We start from the raw sequence: 24,350 nt of genomic DNA, 5'->3' as shown, positions 1-24,350 counted from the left end.
TGTACTTGCTGTTTCTTCTGTCTAGCATGTAGAATTCCCATGGCTGGCTCCTTCCCAACCTTCAGTGAAGTATTATGAAATAGGCACTAGTAGGGGTGGCAAACATTTTTTGAAAGAATTTGAGATTTGATATATAGTTTTTTAAATCTTCAAAATGTTCTACATGGGAAAATCGGAATTTCTTTGTAAGTATTTGATCGTTGTCAAAATTCTAGAGTCGCCTCCAAAGTCTCTGCTTACTGTAGGTAAAGTGCTTCACTTGCCGCAACCCCAATAACAATCCAGCAGCTTGCTACTCGAAAAGTAGGGTCCTTTGTCTAGCAGCATCTCCATCACTTGGAAGCTTGCTAGAAATCCAGAATCTTGGGTCCCATCCGTTCTTACTAAATCAGAATCTTTATTTTAGCACGATCCCTGGTGATTTGTATGCACATTAAAGTTTGAGAAGCACCGCAGTAGCATAACCCCCTTTTCCTTCCATCACGCACTTAACACCGCATGAGTTATCTGCATTTTCATTTGTTCATTATTTACTCTCCATTTATCCTCCCTTACTCCACACTAGACTATAACTTATGAAGGAGGAGATACTTGACTATGTTTGTAGCTGGTCTCCAAGGCCCATAGTAAGTGCTCACATATGTTTGGAAGATGTGAGTGAACAAAACACTCAGTAATTACTATGAATTAATTCCTTTATGGAAACCTTTACACTCAAACATGGCCTAGTGTTTATTTACACCATTTAAACTATGTAACAGATCCCTGATGACTCAGTGTTGATTTTTACACTGTCCAGCTTAGTTTCATTGTGATACAGAAGGAGATGGCCTGGATATTTCTCACAGATACTTTAAATTTTCGAATTCTTACTCAAGTTCTTGCTTGCTCTGTTTTGGATGCCTGTAATAGCTTCAATTAGTCTTGCTTGTTCTAGGCTTTACTCCTACAAATCCATCCTTCATATTAAATAGTGTGAAAGGTATGGGTTTGGATCAAAAAACTCGCGCTCCTATTTCCTAACTGTGCCGCCTTGAAAGTTAATTATCCTCTGAGTCTGTTTACACATCTTTCTGATGGATAAGAAAACTTGCTTTCCAGGATGCTAATAAGGATAAGTAAGCAAAGCATATATGCGAAGCGTCTAGCCGAGTCAGGTCTGAGTTGATCAGGAAGAGTTTGTTTCTTTCTTACCTTTCATCATGACACTTTTTGGCTGAGCAAACAACCAACCAAAAGAAAACAAGAAAAATTAAAAAATTGCAAAAACTCAAAGCCCTTAAACATTATTTAAATGAATTCCTCCACCTGGTATAATCTGACCAAGTTACCAATTCCTATTAGTGTCTCACTACACCCAACTCAGCTTCCACTTGAGTAAGACCAATATTGCTGTGTTCTGCTTAGTTCCATTCTGTCTTGTCTCAAGAATATCCCCTATATGCTCTACATTCTGTAACTACCTTAATTGTACTTTTCTGCCAAGGTACAGGGTGAAATCCAACCTCTTCAGCAGTATTCCTGGAAAGACCAAGCTCTTACTGATCCAACTCTTCTTTGAAACCCATGGGCATTTAAGAGTTTGTATCACCAATTTAATTATAAACTGTTCTGTGTTAATCTTGAATTCTTTTATGCTTGTATTTTTTCCCAGCTGGGATATAAGCTTTTTGAAGACTGGAATGTTTATTTATAACTCACAAGGGGTGGCAAAGTGCTGAGTCATAAACCTTGTTGACTGTATGATATCCAAATTCCTTCTAGCTGCCTTTCAATTATCAGGTACTTTTAAAATGCTGCTGATTCTCTTGGAGCCACAGGGTTTCCCTCTGGGAAATTTTACATCTCAGTCTTGTTCTGGAATTTCTAGAACAAGGGTCCCCAGTTCAAATGGTTATAGTGTCCATGCAGAGTCATATGTGCAGGGAGCCAGGTGCAAGATTTCAGGGACTGGTGGGAGTTGTGGGCAACAGCAGCGAGAGTGCTCTGTTTAGAGGCATAAGCACTACTCAGGTCAGGCTAATTGTTACATGTAGGAATCTGAGTCCACACCATGTTTTATTTTGTTAAGAGAAGCCAAGAATCTGGATATTTATGTAAAATTTCTCAATTTTCCAACTTTGACAAATATTTCAAAGAATATCCAAACAGTGCAGGCCAAACTAAAGATATCTGTGGGATAAGAAGAGCATGTGATTCATTAGAGCAGTGGTTCTCAATAATGGCTGCAAGTTAGAGTCACTTGGGGAGCTTTGGAAAATCCTGATATCCAGACCACAGACTAGGCCAATTAAATCAGAATCTCTGGGGCTGTGCCCGTGGTAGCTTTATTTTTTTCAAAGCCACCCTCTTGATTCAATGTGCAGTCAAATTTGAAAACCACTATGTTGGAGGCTCCATTCTACCTTCTCATTTCTTTTGTAAATTTAGGATTGGTACTATTTGTAAGGACTAAGTGAGGCCTCAGATGATCGCAGTGTGATTGGGTGCCTTAATTAGTATTGACCTTAAAACACTCAACTCTGCAACTTCTGCCCTATTTGCCTTATGACTTCTTCCATGCAGTGAAACTTGGAGTATCTTCAGCCAATTCTATTTAGTCAATTGATCTACTATATTGCTATCATGTTAAAGGAAAAAAAGTCATTATTTGTGTTTTAGAAATAAGTGCTAATGCATTCAATAATATTACATTTTTATAATGATATTTGTTTATTCTTAGTAATATTTTCTGCTCTATATTTTTTATTAGATTTTTTTGAGAATGAATAGTTTCTGATCTCATATCTGGAGTAAAATAATTAACATTGTAACTATTTTCTGGTACCATTACCCCAAATCATGTCTGCTAAGGATGGCTTCCTAAGAACTTAAAAAAAAAATCTGTACAGATCCGTAGGAGTGGATGTGCACATAAAGACTGAAGATAGAAACGGGGCATTAAAATACATGAACTTTAGTTCTCCATTTTCATCCCCACCTCCAAAAGTTCATACTCCCCTGTGGTTCATATTATCTGACCTTTGATTTTACCAATTCAGTTCTGATGTTTTCTCTTCTGACAGATTTTCAAAATTTTTTATAGGTGGTCTTAGAAAGCCTGACAATCCCCTCAACATTCAACTTATGTTCTTTATTTTTCTTGCTCTTCCTTTAATACAGTCCGTAGGTTTCAGTGACATAGTTGTGAATAATTTAACAGACTAGATACATTAAGCTTTGCCACTTTCTTGATCCCCTGCTTTAAATAGCTTTGTCTTTTTTTTGAGCTGCAATATTCCAGACTTTGGGAATGCAGGAATTGCTGATAAGCAGAAGACCTGGGGACTGTTAGAACCCGCAGTCGTACTTCATTTTGCGGAATCATGGTGCAACAAGGAAACCATTATGCCTCTGGAAAACTTTAGTCTATGATAACTTAAGAAATATAGAGAATAAAAACCAATTGCCTCAAGAGAAAAAATTCTTATGCTCATTGACACTAAAATCAGAATTATAAATGCAAAAGAAACTGACGGTTTCAACAATTTGAGAAATTATGATGTAATGAACTATTTCTTTCAGAAGAGAAGATAATTATATTTAAGCCCAGAAATTTGAACTATATATTACTAAAGACTATAAATAATGATTTAATTAGGTTACTTGGATAAATACAGTAAAATTTTTAACTAGTTCAAAAATTTTATATATACACACTCACACACACACCCACCCATGTGCCTATAGGAACTAAAGTTGTAGAAAAAGTATAACAAATTGACATTATATTTTAATCTGTTTTAGAGAAGTGATGATACTTATTTGAAGCTTGAGTGAAAGTTTTTAGATCTTTAAACTGATCCTGGCTTAATGTTGCAAGTCTATGTTAATTTACAGACTGATCTGTGGTAGCCAGGTCCTCTTGTATCTAATTTGAAGTATTCTCACTAGCTTCTTAGTGGCTTAAGTCTTATTCTCTTGGCAGTGCTTTCTATATTTAAAAGTTTTATGTGTGTGTGCATGTGTGTGTGTTACATTTTTCTCCCACTAGATTATAAATTGCTTTAATGAATGACCGTGCCATTTACATTTATCTTCCTTCCCTTGCCTAGCACAGTGCTTTGCATATAGTAGGCACTAATTAAATGCTTTAAAAACATATTGAATTAATTTACATATAAAATATAGCAGTTCATCATGGCTTTTATAATTACCTACCTAATTGCTGAGATGAAATAAAAGGAGTCTATAACATTGGCAGGATAAAAGAAGAAAGAAGAGGAAAAAACATTCAAAGACTTACTCTGTAGTCACTTGATGTCACATAAAATATAGGGAGGAAGGCCAACCAGATGATGCAAGTGGTATACATGGTAAAACCAATGAACTTGGCTTCGTTGAAATTTTCTGGGCACTTCCGCGTTTTGAAGGCATACACTGTGCATAAGATCACCAGGATCACATCGTAGGTAAGGGAGATCAACATGCTGGAATCTTTCACATTGCATTTTAAGATAACTGTTTCCCGTTTCTCTGGAAGGGTGTACCGCCTGGTGCCTGGAACCTCCAGGATGAGCCACACGGACACCACCACAATTTGCACCAGTATCAGACCCAGGCAGATGAAAACCTGAGAACTTGGGCTGATGAATTTTGGCCTCTGAGCGCCGTTCTTTACCCCATCGAAGATCCGGGCGATGCAGTTTGTCTTGGTCAGCAGGGCTGAGTAACAGACAGCGAAGGAGGTCCCCAGCCCCAGTCGGCGCAATGTGCAGATGACTGGTGATGGCTTGGCAATGAAGAAGAATGTCATGCAATATGACAGGCCAACCCCAAACAACAAGATGTAGCAGAGCTCCCGGCCTGATGCTTTGACCAAGGGTGTGTTGTTGTGCTTGATAAAAACAGTCACAACCATGCATGTACACAGAAAACCCAGGCAGGCGATGGTGACTGGACCAATGGCCCAGGCATCTTCCCACTTGATGTAGTCCTCGGGAAGGTCAAAGCAGCCAGAGAGGTCAGCAGTAGGCCACTGCCCAAGGCCACAATCCATACAGGTAAACTCGTCAGCCAGGTATTCATAGGGCTCGCAGGGGATGCAGATCCAGCAGCAGACATCCCCTGGTTGCATATTCTTCATTTCATTGGGGGCACAGGGGTCACTGCACTGGGAAGTGGGGATTGAGTTCCGGGACCAGTGGATAGAATCAACATCTAGTGATAAGGTTTCTGCCCAGTGACCAACCTTCAGGTAGGAATACTTGCCACCCACGTACTGGAAATTGAACACGTTGTATCGTCCCATTCCATCTCCAAAAGTGTCAAACTTGACAATGCTATCTGCACCTTTATTTGGGATGAATGGAGCTGTCATATGTAAAGTGAAAAAAAAAAAAGAACACTGTTTAGGTGTCTTAGATGTGACCAGTCAATTACCTTATGTCATAGACTTAACAAAACAAAACTGAAATAACAGAGAATAGGGATTCTAAGGCTGAAATAATTTACCAATTACCATTGACTTTGCACATTAAAGCTACTAGAGTACTCATGTATTTATAAATTCATTCACTTAACATTCCTGACAGCCTCCTGTGTGCCAAGTGCCAGTGATAAGCATGAGTACAACACAGTGCCTGCCTTCAAAGGAGCTTGCTAAGTAACAGGGAAACTGGCAAACATGTAGTGATATTCTACTTGGTGTGTAAATATTCATTTCTTGAAAGATTTCACAACAGGAGTTGGGCAAAACTTCATGTCTCATCCTTATTACGTATTTATTTATGTACTACCACCAAAATGTTAAATATTTTTGAGAAATTTAAAATTAATAGGAAGAATTTTTCTCCTTCAAAATGAAGAAAAATGTTTTCATTATAAATGTATGGTATGCTTCTCTTAAACAGTTCAGATGATTCAGAAGGAAAAAAATGGAAACCTGTCCATAATCCTTCAGCCTTAATATTTTCATGTTTTGGAGTATATTCATTCTTACTAGATATATGCATGTGTCTATATATGGCATGCTCCTATCTGCATAAACACATATGACCTGGATATCTTGAAGGCACCAACAGTATGTAGAAGCTAGATAACTGTGCTTTAAAGTTTGTTGCTAACTCTTCAGGATCGGCAGCCCTCAGGCAAATGACCTCCCCTCAGCCCTGTTGCTTTCACATAGCTCTCTGCGAGTTGCTAAGAGCAGCAGTTCTTTGAACATCTAAGTTTCCTCTCTTGCAGCTGTTTGTTCATCATGTCTCTCTTGCCAATGTCAGCTGCCACATTGATCATCCATTTTTATGCCGCCTGCTTTGGTCTTACTACTTCACGCTGCCAATCTTTACTGTTTCCTTAGATGTAGAAGAAGAATGTTGATGATGCCTATACAATGCATAGACAGACTCTACTAGTCAAGGTAGGCCTGCCTGTGGTGGTAAAGAGACCCAAAACTGTTTAACATTTCAAACACAGTGGAAGTGTATTTCTCCTCATGCAGCAGTCTAAGGTCTTGGTTGGTGAGTATCTCTCTTTCACACGGTGATTTAGCAACTCAGGCCCCTTCCAGCTTGAGGGTGTGCCCGTTCCTAGGGCCTCCTCCTCATCAGCATGAACCCAGTGGAAGGAGAGTATGAAGCAGGTACACCTGCTTCTTAAAAGTATAAAGCTGGAAGTGGCACATGTTTTCATTCATTAGAAATCAGTCCCAGGGTCACAGCGAACTTCAAGAGGGGCTGGGAACTATAGTTTAGTTAGTGTGCCCAATTACAACCCCTCTATGGAATGGGAAAGGGTGACTGGAGGACACTGCAGAGTTACTCTGTGGCTGTTCGCTGTCTGCACTGCCTCCTCCCTGAGCTCCACTCCACCCTCTCTGGGGCTTGTGTTGTTCCAGCCAATGGGGGAACATGTTACTCTTCTTGGGTCTAGTTATTTTATGGAGGAAAAGGGTCCCTCAAGGAGTTACTTGGGTCCTTGGTGAAGAAAACTTGACATTTTATCAAATAGCCCTCTCCTGCCTTGGACTCATAGGTACCCCTGGAGGTCTGGGCTGGGCAAGTTACAGTAACATTTTATATCACACATAAAGTCTGTTAGCAAGTGTAGTCTAATATGCCAAATTTGTTCCTCACTGATTATGATTTTTTTTTCCCATAGTGATCTTGTCATCTCAACCGCCGTATGACTTAACTAACATTCACCTAGCTTTCTGCCACATTCACAAACCCATCACATATGTGTGTGTGTGTCTGTACTCCAGTTGTGGATTGGCTTCAAGATCACAGTGAGACGGAATGATGTTGTGAACGAATGCACAGTTGGATTTAGATGGACTATGTGTGATTCTGATCTTTGTCTTTTAATAGTTCTATGTCCTTAGGAAAATTAACCTTTCTGACTCTGTTCCTTAATCTGCAAATTATAATAAAAATAAAAATTACAAATAAATAAAAAAGGTGAAAAAAAAGATCATTTTCCACTGATTTGTAGCACTTGCCAGATATGAAATTGCATGGTACTCAACTCTATGTTATTCGTTGTTTCTCTTGATCTCTTTCCACAGCCGTACGATCTTTCTGTAATTACTACAGTTTAGACTACACTTTAATATCTGTTAGGACAAGTAAACACAGGGGCTGAAACATTTATTACTATATTTTCAGGAGTAGGAGTCAATATCAGAATTCTTATGTTACTTAAAACTAAATTTGTTTAGTCTATGCTTAGAAAAAATTCATTAAACATTGTAGGGACTCCTTTCGTATGTTACAAATAAGCAAAATGTTGAATATTTTAACACATTTACATCAAGCATAGGAACCTGAGATGTGCTATTAATTTTTTTGCTCTCAACTACCCACTCAATCTCCACCAATGTTCAGTTGATGTTATTAGATTATTATGGAAAATATTTGTAAAAGGAATCTATTTTACATCTTTAATTTAAACACTTTATTATTTTCACAGCTATTCTTGAATGTAAAATTTCTTAAAAGTAATATTTGATAGATGATAAAACTGATTGTTTTGTGTGTTCTCAACTGGAGGGGTTATTGGTAAGATTGTTGGCATGTGAGCTAATAATGTAAGCATTAAAGATGTAAAACATTCCTTTTACAAATCTTTCCTGGAAATCATCTAACATTATCAACTAAACATTGGGGGAGAGCTGTTGCCTGGTTGAGAATAACAAAACTAATAATACCTCTGAGGTTTCTATGCTTGATGTAAAATGTGTTAAAATACTCGACATTTTACTTATTTGTAACATATGAAAGTAGTTTCTAAAATTTTTAATGAGTTTTTCTAAGCATCAAATAAACAGTTTGATGTAACATAAGAATTCTGATATTGATTCCTACTCTTGAAAATTTAGTAGTAATGTTTCAATTCCCATGTTTCTTTCTTAATTGTTTGAAAATGCTGAGCCTTAATAAATTTTTTAGAGATCTTAAACAAGGACTTTAGTTCTGGCTTTTACATACCGTTGCCACTATTTTTCATGAGGCTATTTAAAAACAGAGGGGCGGGATATGTTTAGACTTTCATCAGTTTTTTCCTCCCTACCTTGATATTTTGAAAAATTTCAAACCTATAGAAATGAAGAAAGAAATGTATAATGGACGCTATTGTACTGGAATCACTTATAATTAACTCACTGTTAATATTTTGTCACATTTGCTATATCTCTCACTTTTTTTTTTGCTAAAATATTTGCTATTAAGAAGTATAAAAATATGAAGCATCAATACCGATATAGAGCAGGAGCTGGCAAACTATGGCCCACGTGCTAAATTCTGCCTATTACCTGTTTGGCAAATAAAGTTTTATTGGAACACAACCATGCTCATTTGTTAACATGTTACCTACAGTGGCTTTCCCACTACAACAGTCGCGTTGAGTAGTTTCACTAGAGAGTGTATGGCCCTAAAATATTTAATAAATGATGCATTCTATAAAAACCACATAAACTTTTTATTCCATAAAATGCTTGCATGTTCCTGATAGCACAAGGAACCCATACACAGCGATTTGGAGCATACAATTTGGTATTAAAGTTAAATATTTGCATAAATATTACTCAGAAATCATGTTCTTACACATGTACCTTAGAGAAATCCTTGCACAGGTGTACCCAAAACATGCAGATGAATGTTATTAGTACTGTTTACAAGTGAAACACAAGCGGAAACAGTTCCAGTTTCCAACAGCACTAAAAAATTATATTGTGGATTATTCACAATATTATACTGTTGTGAAATGAAAGTAACAACAGCTATAGGAAAGAAGATGGGATGTATTTTAGAAGGAATATTGTGTGAAAAGACTATATGATTCTACTTTTATAAAGTTCTAAGATGAACAAAACTAAATATACTATTTGGGAGTACACACAGAAGTGATAAACTTTAAAGAAAAAGCAAATGAATGATAAAGGCAAAGTTTAGCATAGTGCACATGGGGTGAGGTGGAGGTATGCAGAGGGATGGGACAGGGAAGAGCACAAAAGTGGATGCCAGTTTGTTATATTCTGTTTCTTGTTTGGATGGAGTGTTTTTCGTGGATGATTATTTTTTTGTTATGCTTCATAAACTGCATTGAGTTAAGTATATTCTCTGTATATTTAGCATTTCATAATAAAAATATTTAAAAATTAAAATTTGAGGTTATACTATTCCAAAAACAAATAAAAGGTATTAATTAATCTTGTCATTCTAGGAGACTAATGCTGCCAGTGTTTATTTCTCCTGATTGTCATATTCGGGGACTGAGAATGTAATTGCTTCTGTTGATATAATGAATTACTAAGAGATCTGCTAAGATATATTAGAAAAGATAAATAGTTTATATATACAAATTATAATCAGAAAAACCACTCCATTTAAATAGCATCAAAGAAATAAAAAAACTCAGGATAGACTTAACAAAATATGTGAAAGACCTATATGAACACGGATGAAAGACTCAAAGAATGATAAAATAAATAAAAAGACATACCACATTCTTGGATAGCAAGACATAATATTCTATTCTCTCTTAATTGATTTAATAATAAATAAAAATTAATAAATTTCAATAAAAATACCAACTTAAAAAAAGAAAACCTAAACAAGTTGATCCCAAAGTTCATATGGAAAAATAAATCAGTAAGAAGAGCCAAGAAAAAGAAGAGCAGTGATAGAGCACTAGCATTACCAGATATTGTTACATATTATAAAGGCCCAATCATTAAAACAGTGTGATACTGGCTCATGAATACATGGAAAAACCAATGGAGGAGAATGAGATATCCATAAATAGACCCAATACATGCTACAATTTTGCATATGATAAAGGTGACATCTCAAACAAGTGAAGAAGGATATTCAATAAATGATATTAGGCAACTGCATAGTCAACTGAAAAAAGTAATTTGGATTTAAATTTTATAACTTTTATCCAAATAAATCCTAAAAGGATAAAAGTTTTATATGAGAAAAATGAAACCAGTGCTAGAAATTAAAAAGAAATTAAAAATATTGGAATTTAGGAAGTCCTTTTTAATGAGTATGTAAAATGCAGAAATTACAAAACAAATTATTAAACCTAACTATATGAAATTAAAATAAATTCTGAATAATAACCAACATAAATAATACAGGAGCTCAAATGACAAGCTAGGAAATAATATTTACAACTGATATAATAGACAATGGTCTAATTTCTAATATATAAAAGATTCTAATAAACCAACAGAAAAATGGTCAAAGAATATGAACAGGTTTCACCAAATGGGAAAAACACATGGTCCTTAAACACATAAAAATAGGTCCAACATCAATCAAAATAAAGAAAAATACAAATTGTCATAAGCAGAATAACGGTCCCTTAAAGAAGTCCTCTAGAAACTGGAAAAGGCAAAAAGAATAGATTGTCACCTAATGCCTTCAGAAAAGAATGCAGCTCTGCCAGCACCATAACTTTCAGCCCAGTGCAATCAGTTTTGGATCTAACCTCTGAAAACTGTTAGATTATAAATTTGTGTTGCTATAAGAGACTAAGCTTGTGATAATTTGTTACAAAGCCAATAGAAAACTAATGCACAAAGTAAAACTACCTTCCATTTGTACATGTATTCTGTTAATGAGGCTCTTGTGAGGCAAGAACTCTTTTACACTGCTGGCGAGTATATAAACTGGTACACCTCTAAGGGAGGTGTAATTTGACCCTAATGGAGGGCAATTTGACAAAATTTTTCAAAATTACAAAGGCATGTAACTTTAGACTTGCTAATTCCAATTTGTGAAATATATCCTATAGATATACTTGCATACGTGTGAAATAATTTTTTTACAATTTTTTTATTCCAGGATAGTTTAGAATAGAACAAAATTAGAAATGATAAGTAATGAATAAAATGGAGTATTATGCACTTATCAAAAGAAATGAGGAAGAGTTCTATGTGCCACATATTATGGAGCTATACAAAAATCTAAAAGTCATGTTGTTATCTGTAAAAAAGTAAGGTATAATACAGTGTATTTATATAACATTTAATATGCTATCTTTTACATAAATTGGGAAAATAGAAGAATCTATTCTTTTTTTCTTTTATATGCATAAATGAATTCTGGAAGGATACCCAAGAAGAGTGGTTACCAAAGGGCAAGAGATGGGAAATGAGCAGATGCATGGGAAAGATGGGAGGGAAATTTTTACTGAATTGTTTTATATACCTTTACATTTTGAAGCATGTGAATGTATTACTTATTCAAAATATAATAATAGAAAAGGAAAATATAAATTGACAATCAAAGATCAGCAGACATTTGAGTAAACTTCTACCCCGAAAGAGAGAGACTGAAACAAGAAGAAAAAGAAACTTGGAGTAAATAGAGACAATGCAGGGAGCAAAAGACCAAAGCTTTAAACCAATAATGTGCTCAGAGAGATAAGAGAAGATGTCGCATCTATGAGATAGGCACACTGTATTTTCAAGAAGGAACATTCAGAGAACAAGATTGAGCTTTTATGGGGCCCTGTGGCGTAGTGGTTAAGTTTGCACACTCCACTTCAGCAGCCTGGGGTTCGCCAGTTCAGATCCTGGGTGTGAACCTATACACTGCTCATCAAGCCATGCTGTGGTGGCATGTCACATAGAAGAACCAGAAGGACTTACAACTAGGATAAACAACTATGTGCTGGGGCTCTGGCAAGGAAAAAAAAAGAAGAAGAAGATTGGCAACAGATGTTAGCTCAGGGCCAATCTTCCTCACCACAAAAGCTGGGAAAAAAAGATAAGCTTTTGGAAATGAAATAGCAGAAATAGAAATTCAATGTAAGGATTGAAAGATAAATTTGAGAAAACTCTCAAAGTTTGGCAAAAAATCCTGAGATGGAAAATAGAAAATAAAACAGGAAAATTAGAGAATACTCTGTGGAATTTCAACATTCAATCAACAGGAGTTCCAGCAATAGAAAATAGAGGGAGGACATTATCAAGAGTCAGAGCAAATAACTGTGGAAAACAGACTTGACTTGGGAAAGAGTGAAGACAGAGACCTTTGTTCTTATAAGCTTGTCGAATTCATGTACAAACTATGTACATTCATTATTCTGATAAAAATAAATTATAAAGTTAAAAAAGTATAAAGAATAATTGAGAAAGTTGAGGCAGAACAGTTTAAGCAAATAAATTATTAAAATGATACTGCTGCAAATATTATAACAAGTCCTTGATAAGTAGGTGGTGCACAAACAAATAGTCCTTTGGTGAAATTTTGTTTTTTAATATAAATTTTCCTTTTACTAAATTTATCTTGTTAAATATGTAACAAAGTATGGGCTAATGGCTAAATCCATTTAAATCCATAAAACACATTAAAGTACTTCAAATGAATACAATACAAATTCTAAAGAAAAATCCATTGTCAGCAGAAGTACCCTGATCTGGAATAAAGGGTTGCTGTGTCTACACTAGAATGAGAAAGAATGAATACCTAGAAGAAAAAAAGTAACCTGTTTCTGTCAAATATTCCACACGTGCGAATAATCCTGTTCCTGAATGGTTATTCCAAATGTGACGCTGGCCTGGGTAGTGAAGAGTCAGGTAAGAAAACCAAGCTCTTTCTCAGGTGCTGCTGAAGTGACTTCAAGTGTCAGAGCAGCTTGAAGCCCTAGGGTGTTGATCCTGTTGCCTTCCTGATGCCTTTAGAGTTGCCTCTAAGTCAAATAACTCACCTGGGAAATAGTTCTAGTCCAGCGAGCTGGAGCCATGGTTCTCTGGAGATCAGCTGTATAGTTCTTTAGGGTGAGGAAACTGGGGAGTTTCTTATTTCTCCAGTTGAATCTCCCAAGGGAGTGAGCATCTTTTGAAATGGAAAAAATAAATCACTTCCCTTTGTTGTTTTTGCAACATGAAAAAAACCAAACTAAATGGGGGAAAAATTGGAAAGATGGCAGAATTGTTTTCAAAAAGACTTACGACCTTCTCCAAAATCGAATTTCAGGCCCTTCACTCCTCCAGTTCCTCAAAATCAAGTCCTAACTTTTCAGAGAGAGCTTGATGTGGTCTCAAATCGGGAGAATGACTTCTCAGTTTAGTTCATTATCCAGTTAGTTCTGATGCCAGTTTCGAATGGATTTACTTGAGCAGTTTAACACCAAGGTGACCAGCCCTCCTAGAGCCCATTTGGTAGAGATGAGGCAAGTTTATGCCTTACAAATATCATAGGTCAATGGCAGGAGAAAATTAAATCGGTTCTTTATTTTTTTCCCTCAGACAGAAGTCCAATTAAGGTAAGACAATAATGTGGCTCTTAACAGGCTTTCAGTAATGGGAATATTACTGCCACTGCCGGGGTTCACATTCATAAATACTAATGAAGATGGCAAAAGCTACTAACAGCAACGTGGCTTCAATTTTACAACATTTTACAACCAGGCCCTCACTGAGGTTTCTGTGAACTAATTTGACGAATTGGATGAAAACATAGGTGAGAAGACAGAAAATGACATCTCCCTTGAAAGAGCTTGTTATTAGATGTCAAGAGGTAAAGAAATCAAAATCCTTTGGCTAGAGCCAAGAGAATCTTTTACAGACATCATGTAGCAGGAAGAGAGGAAAGAATAGGAATGAATCCCTGGCTATCAGTAATCAATTTACCTACAGATTAGGAACTAAATTGCTGAAGCATTGCCACAGTTATTTATCAACAGAGCATAGCTGCTGGAGCAAGCCCCACCTCGATGTCTTCGGTGCTCAGTCTCACATGTGAAAAATGCTCAATAAGGACATAAGGTGCGTGGTGAAAGTGAGTGTTCGAGAAAAGCTATTGAAAGAGTATTGCTTTTTTAGGGTGTTCTGTTGAAAAGAACTCTCTTCAGTTCTCCTGGAAAGTTAGCATGGCTAATGCTTCTAATGCTTTATATTTTACTGATTTCTCTATCTGGATTCTACATCTTCTTGTTGAAATTTTCGGCACTCAAGGCAGCTCAGAAAGGAACAGTGGACGCTCAGACTGAGAATGAAGAATGTGGAGGCGAGGCACAGGCAAAAGACCAGTGAGTGAAAATTAGTGAGATTCCAATCCCTTCCACCCCCAATTCAGGGATCAGGATTTTGGGGCCTGCCTTTGCTTATTTTATTATTTTAGCTGGAGGTTTCATGGTGGCCCCTGAATCTTTGGTTAGGGACCCTCTTTACTGTGAGCTAATGCTACCGCCACATCTTTTTCTACCCTCTCCTCCCCAACTCCTGCCCTCCCTGTTATATATTTTGCTTTTCTTGCATTCCCTATGGTGAATGTTTAGATTTTTAAAAACTTTTAATTGAAATATATATACAAAAAAAGGGTAAAAATAAATGAATTATCACAAAATGAACACACCCATGTAACATTATGGATGCTAAGAAACAGAACGTTACCAGCCCCCTTGTTCCTGTCCCTATTCACGCTTCCTTCTCCCCAAAGGGAACCACTGTTGTACCTTTTAGTACTGTGAACTAGTTTGCCTCATATTAAACTTTATATTAATGTAATCATAAAGTATATATTATTTTGATGTAACACCTTTTGCTCAAAATTAAGTTTGGTGAGATTCATTCAAGTAGTGATGAGAATCTATAGTTAGTTCATTTTTATTGATGCATAATATTTTATTATATGGATGTGCCACAATTTGTTTAGCTATGCTTCTGTTGATGGACATTTAAGTCTTCAGTTTATATGAATAATGCTGTGTCTTTTGCTGAGTTATCCCAGAAACAAACCCCAAGACTAGATTTGAGTTCAAGTGTTGATTTGAGAGTTTAGAGGGGAGTGGAGAAGTAAGATATAGATAGGAATGAATCCAATACAGAGTGCATCCATGGGCACCAGGGGGTGTCATTTTCACTGGGGCCCTTTGGGAGACAGCATAGAATGGGATTTGGGACATAATTCCACAGCTACTCACTAGCTTGGATGGGACTTCTCTTGTTTGTCATTGGTTGACGGCTGCTCCATGGCACTTTCAGCCTGCTCTAGGTACAGGCAGAGCACTCTCCTGTGGCCAGAGAAAGCTCCTTGGTAGAGAGTCACAGGTACTTATATTAAGAAGCCATTGGCATGTAGGAAAATAGTGAGTGCTAAGGGGATTTCAGTGAGGCACTGAGAGCATCTCCTACATGCTGCTATGACTATTCCAATACACGTATGCATTTCTGGTGTGTTTGTGTGTACAAGTGTACATATGTATGCACATGTATACGTTAGTGAAACTGCTATATATGAGAGTTCCAGTTGCTTCACTTCCTTAAGTTTGCTGCCTTCTGAGTTTTAGCTATTCTGGTGGAAATATACTGATATCTTTGACATTGTGCCATGAGGTTACCAGCTCTTTCTCTGTGCTGACATAGTGTCCTGTACCTTTAACTTTAAGGAAATAGACTACAACATATTGGAAATGTATCCATTGTGTGTCCACGTCTTCACTAGATCCTAAGCCCCTCTAGTCCAAGGACAATGTCTCATTCATCTTTGTACCCTCATCCACTAAGGCAATGCTAGGCACAGAGTAGGCATTCCACTAATTGTTTCCTAAACTGATTATTAGACTTATTAGACTGAATAGCATCATCTCAGGAACTTAAAAAACATGCCCATGACTCAGCCGTACCGGAGACCAATTAAATATCAATCTTAGGAAATGAGCCTTTGCAGATTGATATTTTACTATATTATTACGCAGCCAAGATTAAAACCCACTGTCCTAGATCAGTGGTTCCCAGCCAGGGGTGATTTTGCCCCCGAGAAAACAGTTGGCAATGTCTGGAGACGTTTTTTGTTGTCATGACTCAGGACGGAGACCGCTACTGGCATCTAGTGAGTAGACGCCTGGGGTGCTGCTAACTGTTCTACAATGCACACAACATACCCTCCCGACAAACAATGATCCCGCCCAAAATGCCACTAGAGCCAAGAGGGAAAAGCCCTGCTCTAGGGTAATAAGTGTTTGCATTTCTAGAAATATTTTGATAATCTTAAACTTCTTTATAAATTGAAAACACCAACGCCAGATAAATTCTTTATGGTGTTAGCATATTGAAGTTACTACTACCTGGTCTTTTTTCTCTCTCTCCAGTCATTTCCAGCTTACATACTCCCTTCAATATTCTCTTTCAAAGTCTTCTCTTTTTCACATCCATCAGCAGCTTTACTGAACCCCATTCCCACCTTCCTCTCACCTCTACCATGGACCCAGTTCATACAGATCTCTGTGGTTTTCTTTCATCCCCTTTTGAAAACACCAGTCAACTCAGCTGAATGTCTCTTGCTGTCAATCACCTTCCAGGAAAGAGCAATTTCTTGTGTGTAGCAGGAGCAGGTGTCATATACCCTTTCAGAGCAGACTCACAGCAAGAATAACTGTTAGTGGGGAGTGTTAAGTGAGGTCTCTGTGGGAATTTTCTCTTTTTTAATGTGATGTCCCCAGCACAAACCTGAGCACCCAAGAACACTGTGACTTTGCAACACTCATCAAAAGTTTTTAATTTTGTGACAAGAAATTGAGAAGGCTGAGGACAAATTTAATTCTGTCCTCATGTTTTTTAATGTGACAATGCCAACTAGTAGAGCATAGATTAAAGAACAAAACAAAGCAAACTCACAAAAGGCTTTCCCCCAAACAAAGTTGGATAGAAGTTCATATTCATGACTTCTTAAAAAGAAGGCATATGTCTGTTTCCCATTGTTCTGTCTTTCAAGCACTTCTCCACCTGCTGTGCTGCAGATCTAAGTGCTGCAGAAGAGTGAGCAGCGATATGGACAGAAGGTGAAACTGGCTGAGAAAATCCCTGTTAGAGAAGTTCCAGTAAGTCAGCAGTGCAAACTATGATAAGCACACTTGAAAAAGGGTGGCAGAGCTAAGATTCTGAAGACAAGTAACAAGAATACTTAATAAAATGAGCTTTCCATTTTTAAGCAAACAATATGCTATGTTATACAAAAAACAGAACAACAGAAATTTTATTCAGCCTTTGAGGGTGTACTTTCCAGAGATAAGCACAGCAGCTTAGCATGCGGTACCTGAAATCTATGAGTGAAGTAAATGAATTTCTATTCTCTCGCTTTATGCACGCATGGACGTGCATCTGACTCTCTGTGTAGTTTCACATAAAGAGAATACAGGGGAAAATAAATTACTTCTCCTCCCAGCGTGCAGGTCTATTGTTAGGTTGTCATGCTTTCCCTAAACCACTGTAGCACAGCCTGGTCTTCTGTCCTCACAGAGAGGGGCTGCGTTATTGAACTGCACAATTTTAAGTGACCTTGTCAGGTCATCAAACACATCCACACCTTGTTAAAAAATTCCAAACCCACATCTTCCAGAAAGAGTTTCTGTTCCATTGCAAATATTTAAGGTGACAAAATTGAAAGTAATAGCTTAAATGTTTTTCCCTCAATTTGTGCTATAATTTCTATTTTGAAGTTTTCTAAAAATAAGTTTGCTAAGGGTATCATAAATCTGGTTATTTTGTTCCTTGTTATAAAATGCTCTTAGAAATTGATCAACCTCAGAAATCATTTTAGCTCTTGTGAATCTTACTTCCACTCTTCTTTCAACTGTGTTAAGGTAGAAAAAATTAACTTGGTGACAAAATTCTAACATGTCCCTTAAGCATATTCTATATAACGTAAGATATGTTAATTATAGAATATATATTAATTATATATACTATATAATTTGTTCATATTTTATGTATTTATATTATATACTAAATATTATATAATATATACATATATAATGCATAATATGTATAATATTTAATTGTTATACTTAAGGGATATGCAGGGGTTCTATAACCAGGTTAATTTTATCTATTATATATGTGTGTGTATATATATATATATATATATATATATGTAAAATTTTCTTACATAAATTCCCACATTTCCCAAATGGTATTTTTACTGAAAAACTAGAGGATGGGGCGTTGTTAACATCCAGGACTTTACTCAAAGTCATCCTGGAAATCAATGGGGAAAATGCTGGTATTTGCATATTAGTCTCCAAGCAGGTGTGTAATTATGAAGTAGACAGAAGAGCCTTGGGGCTCTCCCACTTTGTTTCTCGCTTCCTCTTTTTTTCTCAGTATGCGTTCTTTGTCCCAATGCTTACACTTCACATTTAGCCCTAAGCAAAACCAATTCCCATCAAAGTACTAGATTCTGTTTATGTTACTCCTTTCAGGGATATTCATATTGAAACAGATCAGAGTCAAAGGATAATATGAAAGGCTATCATGGGTAAATTATTGATGATGGAATCTAATATCTCAGTGGAGGAAGAATTTTGGGCAGGAAGTTTGTCCAACTTTCCTGAAATGGTATCCTCTGGGGTTTAGCCTCAGCCCTAAGAAAAGGGAACTTCTTAGTTTCCATCCTTTCCCATCCTATTTTTCTCCTCCACAGAGGAGAAGCTGCAGATCTGATTGGCAGAGTCTGAAATTCATTGACTGTCTTCTCCTAATTGACAGTATCACAGTAATTCAGAGACATGCAGATGCTCTTCTACCTCTGCTGACTGACTGATAGAAGGACCAACTTTTCAGGATCAGCCTTGGCTACCTTCAGGCCCACCTCTGCAGTTCCAGTCTCCAGGCTGTACAGATGGGGTGGCACTTACTTAGCAACTCTGACCCTCCTCTAGGCTCTGCTCCACCTGCAACAGGTGGGGAAGGAAGATGTGACATGCATTACTCATACAATTGGATGTTTGCATAAGCAGGCTTGGAATCAACTTTAATGATCCAACCATTTAGACAGGGGTTATAGGAAACCAAAACCTCTTTGCCCAGTACTGTAGCCATAACATTAGAGAAGTTTTGTATGAGGGAGAAGGTGGGAGGGGAGATCAGGCACTTGCTCAGTTATTAACAAAAGCTGAAATTTGTTTCCTCTTGGCTATTGATCCTTATATGTTTAGAACCCAGAAGAAGAAAAGGAGAAAGTAGGAGTTGGCACTAAATCTCATCCTAAAGACCTAAAAGCCCCCACAGAACTAACCACCTACTTGCCCTGTTAGTTCTAGCTTATAATATATCTTAAAGAAAAGGGCAGAGAGCAATAAGGAGAGGGAAATGAATCTCAATCATTTGAAAAATGATGTCACGGCAGCATTCAAATTTCAAATGTTTGTTTTCTTTCAAACTGGACTTACAGGGCATATCCTACCAGTACTAGGAAAAAAACGCAAGGGCAGAGTAGAAAAAAGAGAGGGGGGCAAAAGATAGAGGAAGCTGAGAGGATGGGAGGGGAAGGTGAATACTGGCTGGTCCATATTTGTCCTGAAATTGGATATTGATTGCTGCTTTTATCATAATTCTGGTTCTCATTACAGAAAGTACAATATGAACAGCACCTCAAGTGATGTCTGGCATATGTACAGTGGGTTCTATGTAATAGGAACTCATTATTCTTGCTGTGATAGGCTCCTAGCTGATTTTCTGCAGTCAGTCTCTCCTCTTTTTTTCCTTGTTCACACTCCTCTTAAAACATTGTTAAGGTACCACAACTACCAGTATCCCATCACTCCATGGCATGAAGGACGTTCCTGTTGTATCCAGCAGCATTGAGTGCAATATTTTATTCTTTTTAGGGTAAAAATAAGTGGTCTAAGAAAAAAAAGTTCCATGATCAAATAATAAGCTGGATTAACAAAGCTAACCAGGTTTCATTGCTAGATGTAGGGGTTAGTTCTTAGAGCATCTAATTTGTCAGTCTGCTTTGAGAATCATCCAGAGACTGATATGGTATATAGCCTTTCCCCAGGTTTTGGACTATCGAATTTTATTTTAAGTCATTTACTGAAGGATGCCTAACATCTTGTGTATTGGTGTATCTTGGAACTACACCCTGCAGAGTAAAGTATCACCATGGATGTCACAGTCCTGCACAATCTGGTCCACCTCATCCTTCACATCTTCTGCTCTGTCCCTTCGCAATCCACAAGAAAACTGAACTGCCCTTGTCTTCTGCTCACCTGTGCAGCTTTACGCCTGGCCTGCCCGGTGCTTTACCTGCCCTTTCTTCCCTGTAATGCCTGTGAAACCTTCGCATCCTTTAAGGCCAGCACAAATGCTGCCTCTGCTGCCTTTTGCTGTATCTCAGCTGGAAGTATAATTCCTCTCTGTGACCCATGTACAATATTCTTCTTCTTTGGCACTTTCATCTTTCTCTCATGTTATAATTTTTTGCTGTGTATCTCTTGCCGTTACTATCTTACTCTCACCATTTTGTGAGCTCCTCAAAGGCAGAAACCAAACTTATATTATAAAACTTATATTTCAAACAGGAATTGTAACCTGGGACCTATAGGCTAAATTCAGCCTGAGAAATGTTCTGTTTGTCCTCTGTTTTATTTTCAAAATCTCAATGTGTCCTTTTTTAAAATATTGAGAGAAAAATTTAGATTTCTCTGCTCTTGAAACACGGGGAGACCTGGTGACCCTATACCTTTATTGAACAACAGACACAGTTGGTGGGAGTTCCAGTTTGCCTGGTCCCTATCTGGGGCAAGCTGGAACACTTGACGATGTATTTGAATTTCCATCCTTTAATAAACATTGCTGAATACAGAATAGTTTCTTGCAAAGCAGGTGTCTTAAGCCAGGTGTAATTACTTCACAAATATCAAAGGAGAGGGGAAAAAGTCCCTCTAGTTAGAAAGCAAATTATAAATTTTAAAATTTGAATTTTTTCCCCAAATGAGGAGAGAGGGAATAAATTAAGGAAGTATTGTGGTGGAGAATGCAGGAAAACAAGCGATGCCTGACCATAAATGACGTCTCTTCTGGGGGTCTCAGGGCCCTTGTGTGTACACCTCTAGCAGAGTATAAGTCACCTTCAGTAAGTTGTTTCTTTGCTCTGGGTCCCCCATCTAGACTGAGAGCTCTGGACGGATGGGGCTGTGTCATGCATCACTTTCCCTGGGGTCTGACTGCCTGTGCTGGAATCTCAGTTTCATCACTTACTGGTCACTTCACTTATTTGTGTCTCAGTAAACCTAGAGGATTACTGTGAAGATTAAAGTGAGAGTGCTTAGCACAGTGTCTAGCATACAGAAAGTGATCTATAGCTCTTGGCTCGTTTGCTGGAGTGTCTGTCATTTGGTAGGTAGTCCATAAATGTTTGTTAAATGAATGAATGAGTGAATGAATGGAGTGAATGAATCAGTTTGGACCATTGTGTGGCCACGGTGCTATCAGCCAGCTGGTTTTCTGAACCTTGGTTAAATGGCTTAGGTCTCTCCATATAATTTATTATATGAACCATAGCAGTTCTTTAGATTGTAGACTTCCTTTACCTAAATTAGACTAAAACCACTTAAATGTTTATGACATCTATTTCTTTCTAGTTAACAGAAAAATCCCTTTGTTCTTTATTCAGCCTGTTTCCATGGAGTAAAATATCCATAATATTGACTTCTTTTCCAACTTTTGAATTAAGTGAGCCCTACCCCACCCCAAAATCTTGCCTTAACACCTTTGCTAAAGTTTGGTCTCAGAACACACACACACACACACACACACACACACACGTAAAAAGCTAGAGGTAGTGAACGTCGAACTTCATCTGCAGGATATAATTTTGGCTACAGAGATGAGAAAGAAAGAAAGAACCTGTGACTTTGTCCTTCTGCACCTTTAGGGACATACTTGCTGGAAGGTAGCATTGGGGGACGTTGAAGGGAAAGATCCCTGAAGGTTGGAAGCATTGGCTTTGGAGAATTTGTTCTGGTCTGTAGAAGCATGAACATGCTTTACAGTCCCTGTTCTTTTCTCTCAGAGAACCCATAAAATTTTTGATAACAAGCATTTTTGTCTTATTAATTGTTATAACCTCAGTACCTAGATTTTAAAAAAATGTCTGTTGGAGGAATGAATAAAGGAACCAGAAAAAGAAAGAATGAATAGTATGAGGCAGAAAGCAAGGAACGTCTCCAAACATCAGCTGATAAGTTGATAGAATTCTTATAAACCTAGAAGGTAATAGTATATTATCACACAGTGCTATAAATATGGTCAAGACACTCTGAAGGAACCTGGTGTATTTGCAGTTACTACTTCAAATTTTTCATCTGAAAACTGAAACATGCTTGAAAGTGAAGTAGATTGTCTGCTTGCATAAGGTACTCAATACATACTACCTGCTGAATTTATTTGGAAAAATCCAATTTAAGGTATTCATTTCTGTTATCTATTTAAAACTAATGACTTAGAGAGGAGGTTACGCCTCCCTACTTCTCCACCCAAGCACCAGGGTTGAGATCCTCATGGCAGTCAAAGAATGCACCCTGTCAGGCTGTAAATTCAGGTCTGGTCCATTCCAATCATGGCAAGCCACACTCACCCATTTCTAGGCAAAATCATTAGATGTTTGAGTTTTGACTGCCCAGTCTTCTTTTCCACAACTTTTACACCCTTTCCATATGTTATGAGCCAGATACCTTCTCCACATCAAAACTTGCTCACAGAAAAGGATGTGAATATTGGTTATAGAGACTGGAGTATAAATTTAAATCATGAGAGTTTGCTCGTAGGTTCATTTTGTAAAAGTTTGCAGCCATATTGTAGAAAATGAAGGCTTTGTTGTAGTTAATGGAATTGAATATGGTCATTGGGGAACAGATAATTTTTGAAGGATGGGAAGAATATGTTCGAGGGCCACAGGGAACCTTCTTCATCTCCAGGTTCACCTAGAATTTGGCAGATACTGTCCCTACACATGTACCTTCCAGTCGCATTTTACTTTGATTTCAGAGTACCTTCTATGGACTCAGAAGTGGGAAGGGCTTGGGCTTTGGGTTTTTTTCTTTTTGCTTTGTTGTTTTGTTTTTAACTGCTGTTATCATTGTAGTAAGTGCTTTCTACTTCAGACTCAATGACAGACTACTTTGGAAGGAGGTGGAGATGGTTTGTGATTTCGGCATTCATGGGTTAGAACATTATACACTGTGGACCAAATGCCTCTTAGAGATTGTACTGCAGAAACTGTGGCTTTGAGTGAGTCCATTCTTTGGTTGCTGATCATAGCCATTGTGATGTGTTTGTACCCTGAGGCCGCTCGGCATTAGCTTCAACTCAGCCTCTCCATCTCTGACTGTTGCTGAAAACAGTGGTCAGTTTTCAATACTTTTCTTCAAACAGTTTCAAAATTGCCTTAGGAACATTTCTTTTGTTGGCTTCAGGGTGTATGACTGCCCTTCTTGAATGCACTATACGGTAACTCATTTGAAGCACAAGAAATAAGGAATAACATTTTTAAGGTAGCAATTGCAATGAATGTAAAGTCCTTTTTTCAAAGCTTCTCTTAAGGAATAACATTTTTAAGGTAGCAATTGCAATGAATGTAAAGTCCTTTTTTCAAAGCTTCTCTTGATAATGTATGATTTGAGAAGGAAGAAATCTGCAAAAACTCTGTTGCAGGACTAAAAGGGAAAGGTGAAAAATGATTTTTTTTCCCCTTAGATTTACTGCTTCCCACACATGCATAAAGCTATACAAACAATGACAGCTATTACTTTCTTTTTTATTTTCATCCTATGAATTCAGCAAACGACATTGAGCATTTCTGGCCGTGATAATTGCTGTGTAAAGTGAAGCATTCTTTCTGCTGGAGTAGTTGGAGCTGTTTGAGCTGACTCGGCAGGGATACGTTTTACAAGTGGATACATCTTACAATGTGGAAGAGACAGATGCTTTGGGGTATTGTGTGATGGCTGGGGGATATCCTAAGGCTTCTTTGCCCAGTTCTCATCAGAGGTCTGATCAGTGAGATAGGGATTTGGTGCCCAGAAGACAAGCTTACAGTCAACAGTGTACATCTGCATGCCCAGGAAGTTCA

The 24,350-nt window shown here is 37.5% G+C and overlaps 1 protein-coding gene across 2 annotated transcripts in view; it reads right to left on the bottom strand.

Annotated features, from left to right (window-relative positions):
* Window positions 1-24,350, bottom strand: part of GRM3 (glutamate metabotropic receptor 3) — a 226,929-nt gene that overhangs the window by 17,323 nt on the left and 185,256 nt on the right. For both annotated transcript variants that reach the window (XM_070617326.1, XM_070617327.1), the window contains one exon: window positions 4,286-5,352. In XM_070617326.1, the coding sequence (XP_070473427.1) occupies window positions 4,286-5,352 (1,067 nt within the window). The remainder of the gene's footprint in view (window positions 1-4,285; window positions 5,353-24,350) is intronic.

Source organism: Equus przewalskii, chromosome 4 (genome assembly GCF_037783145.1).
Source record: "Equus przewalskii isolate Varuska chromosome 4, EquPr2, whole genome shotgun sequence".
Lineage (NCBI taxonomy): Eukaryota > Metazoa > Chordata > Mammalia > Perissodactyla > Equidae > Equus > Equus przewalskii.
The sequence above is the reverse complement of the archived record's forward strand: the minus strand, read 5'-3'. Positions and strand labels throughout refer to the sequence as shown.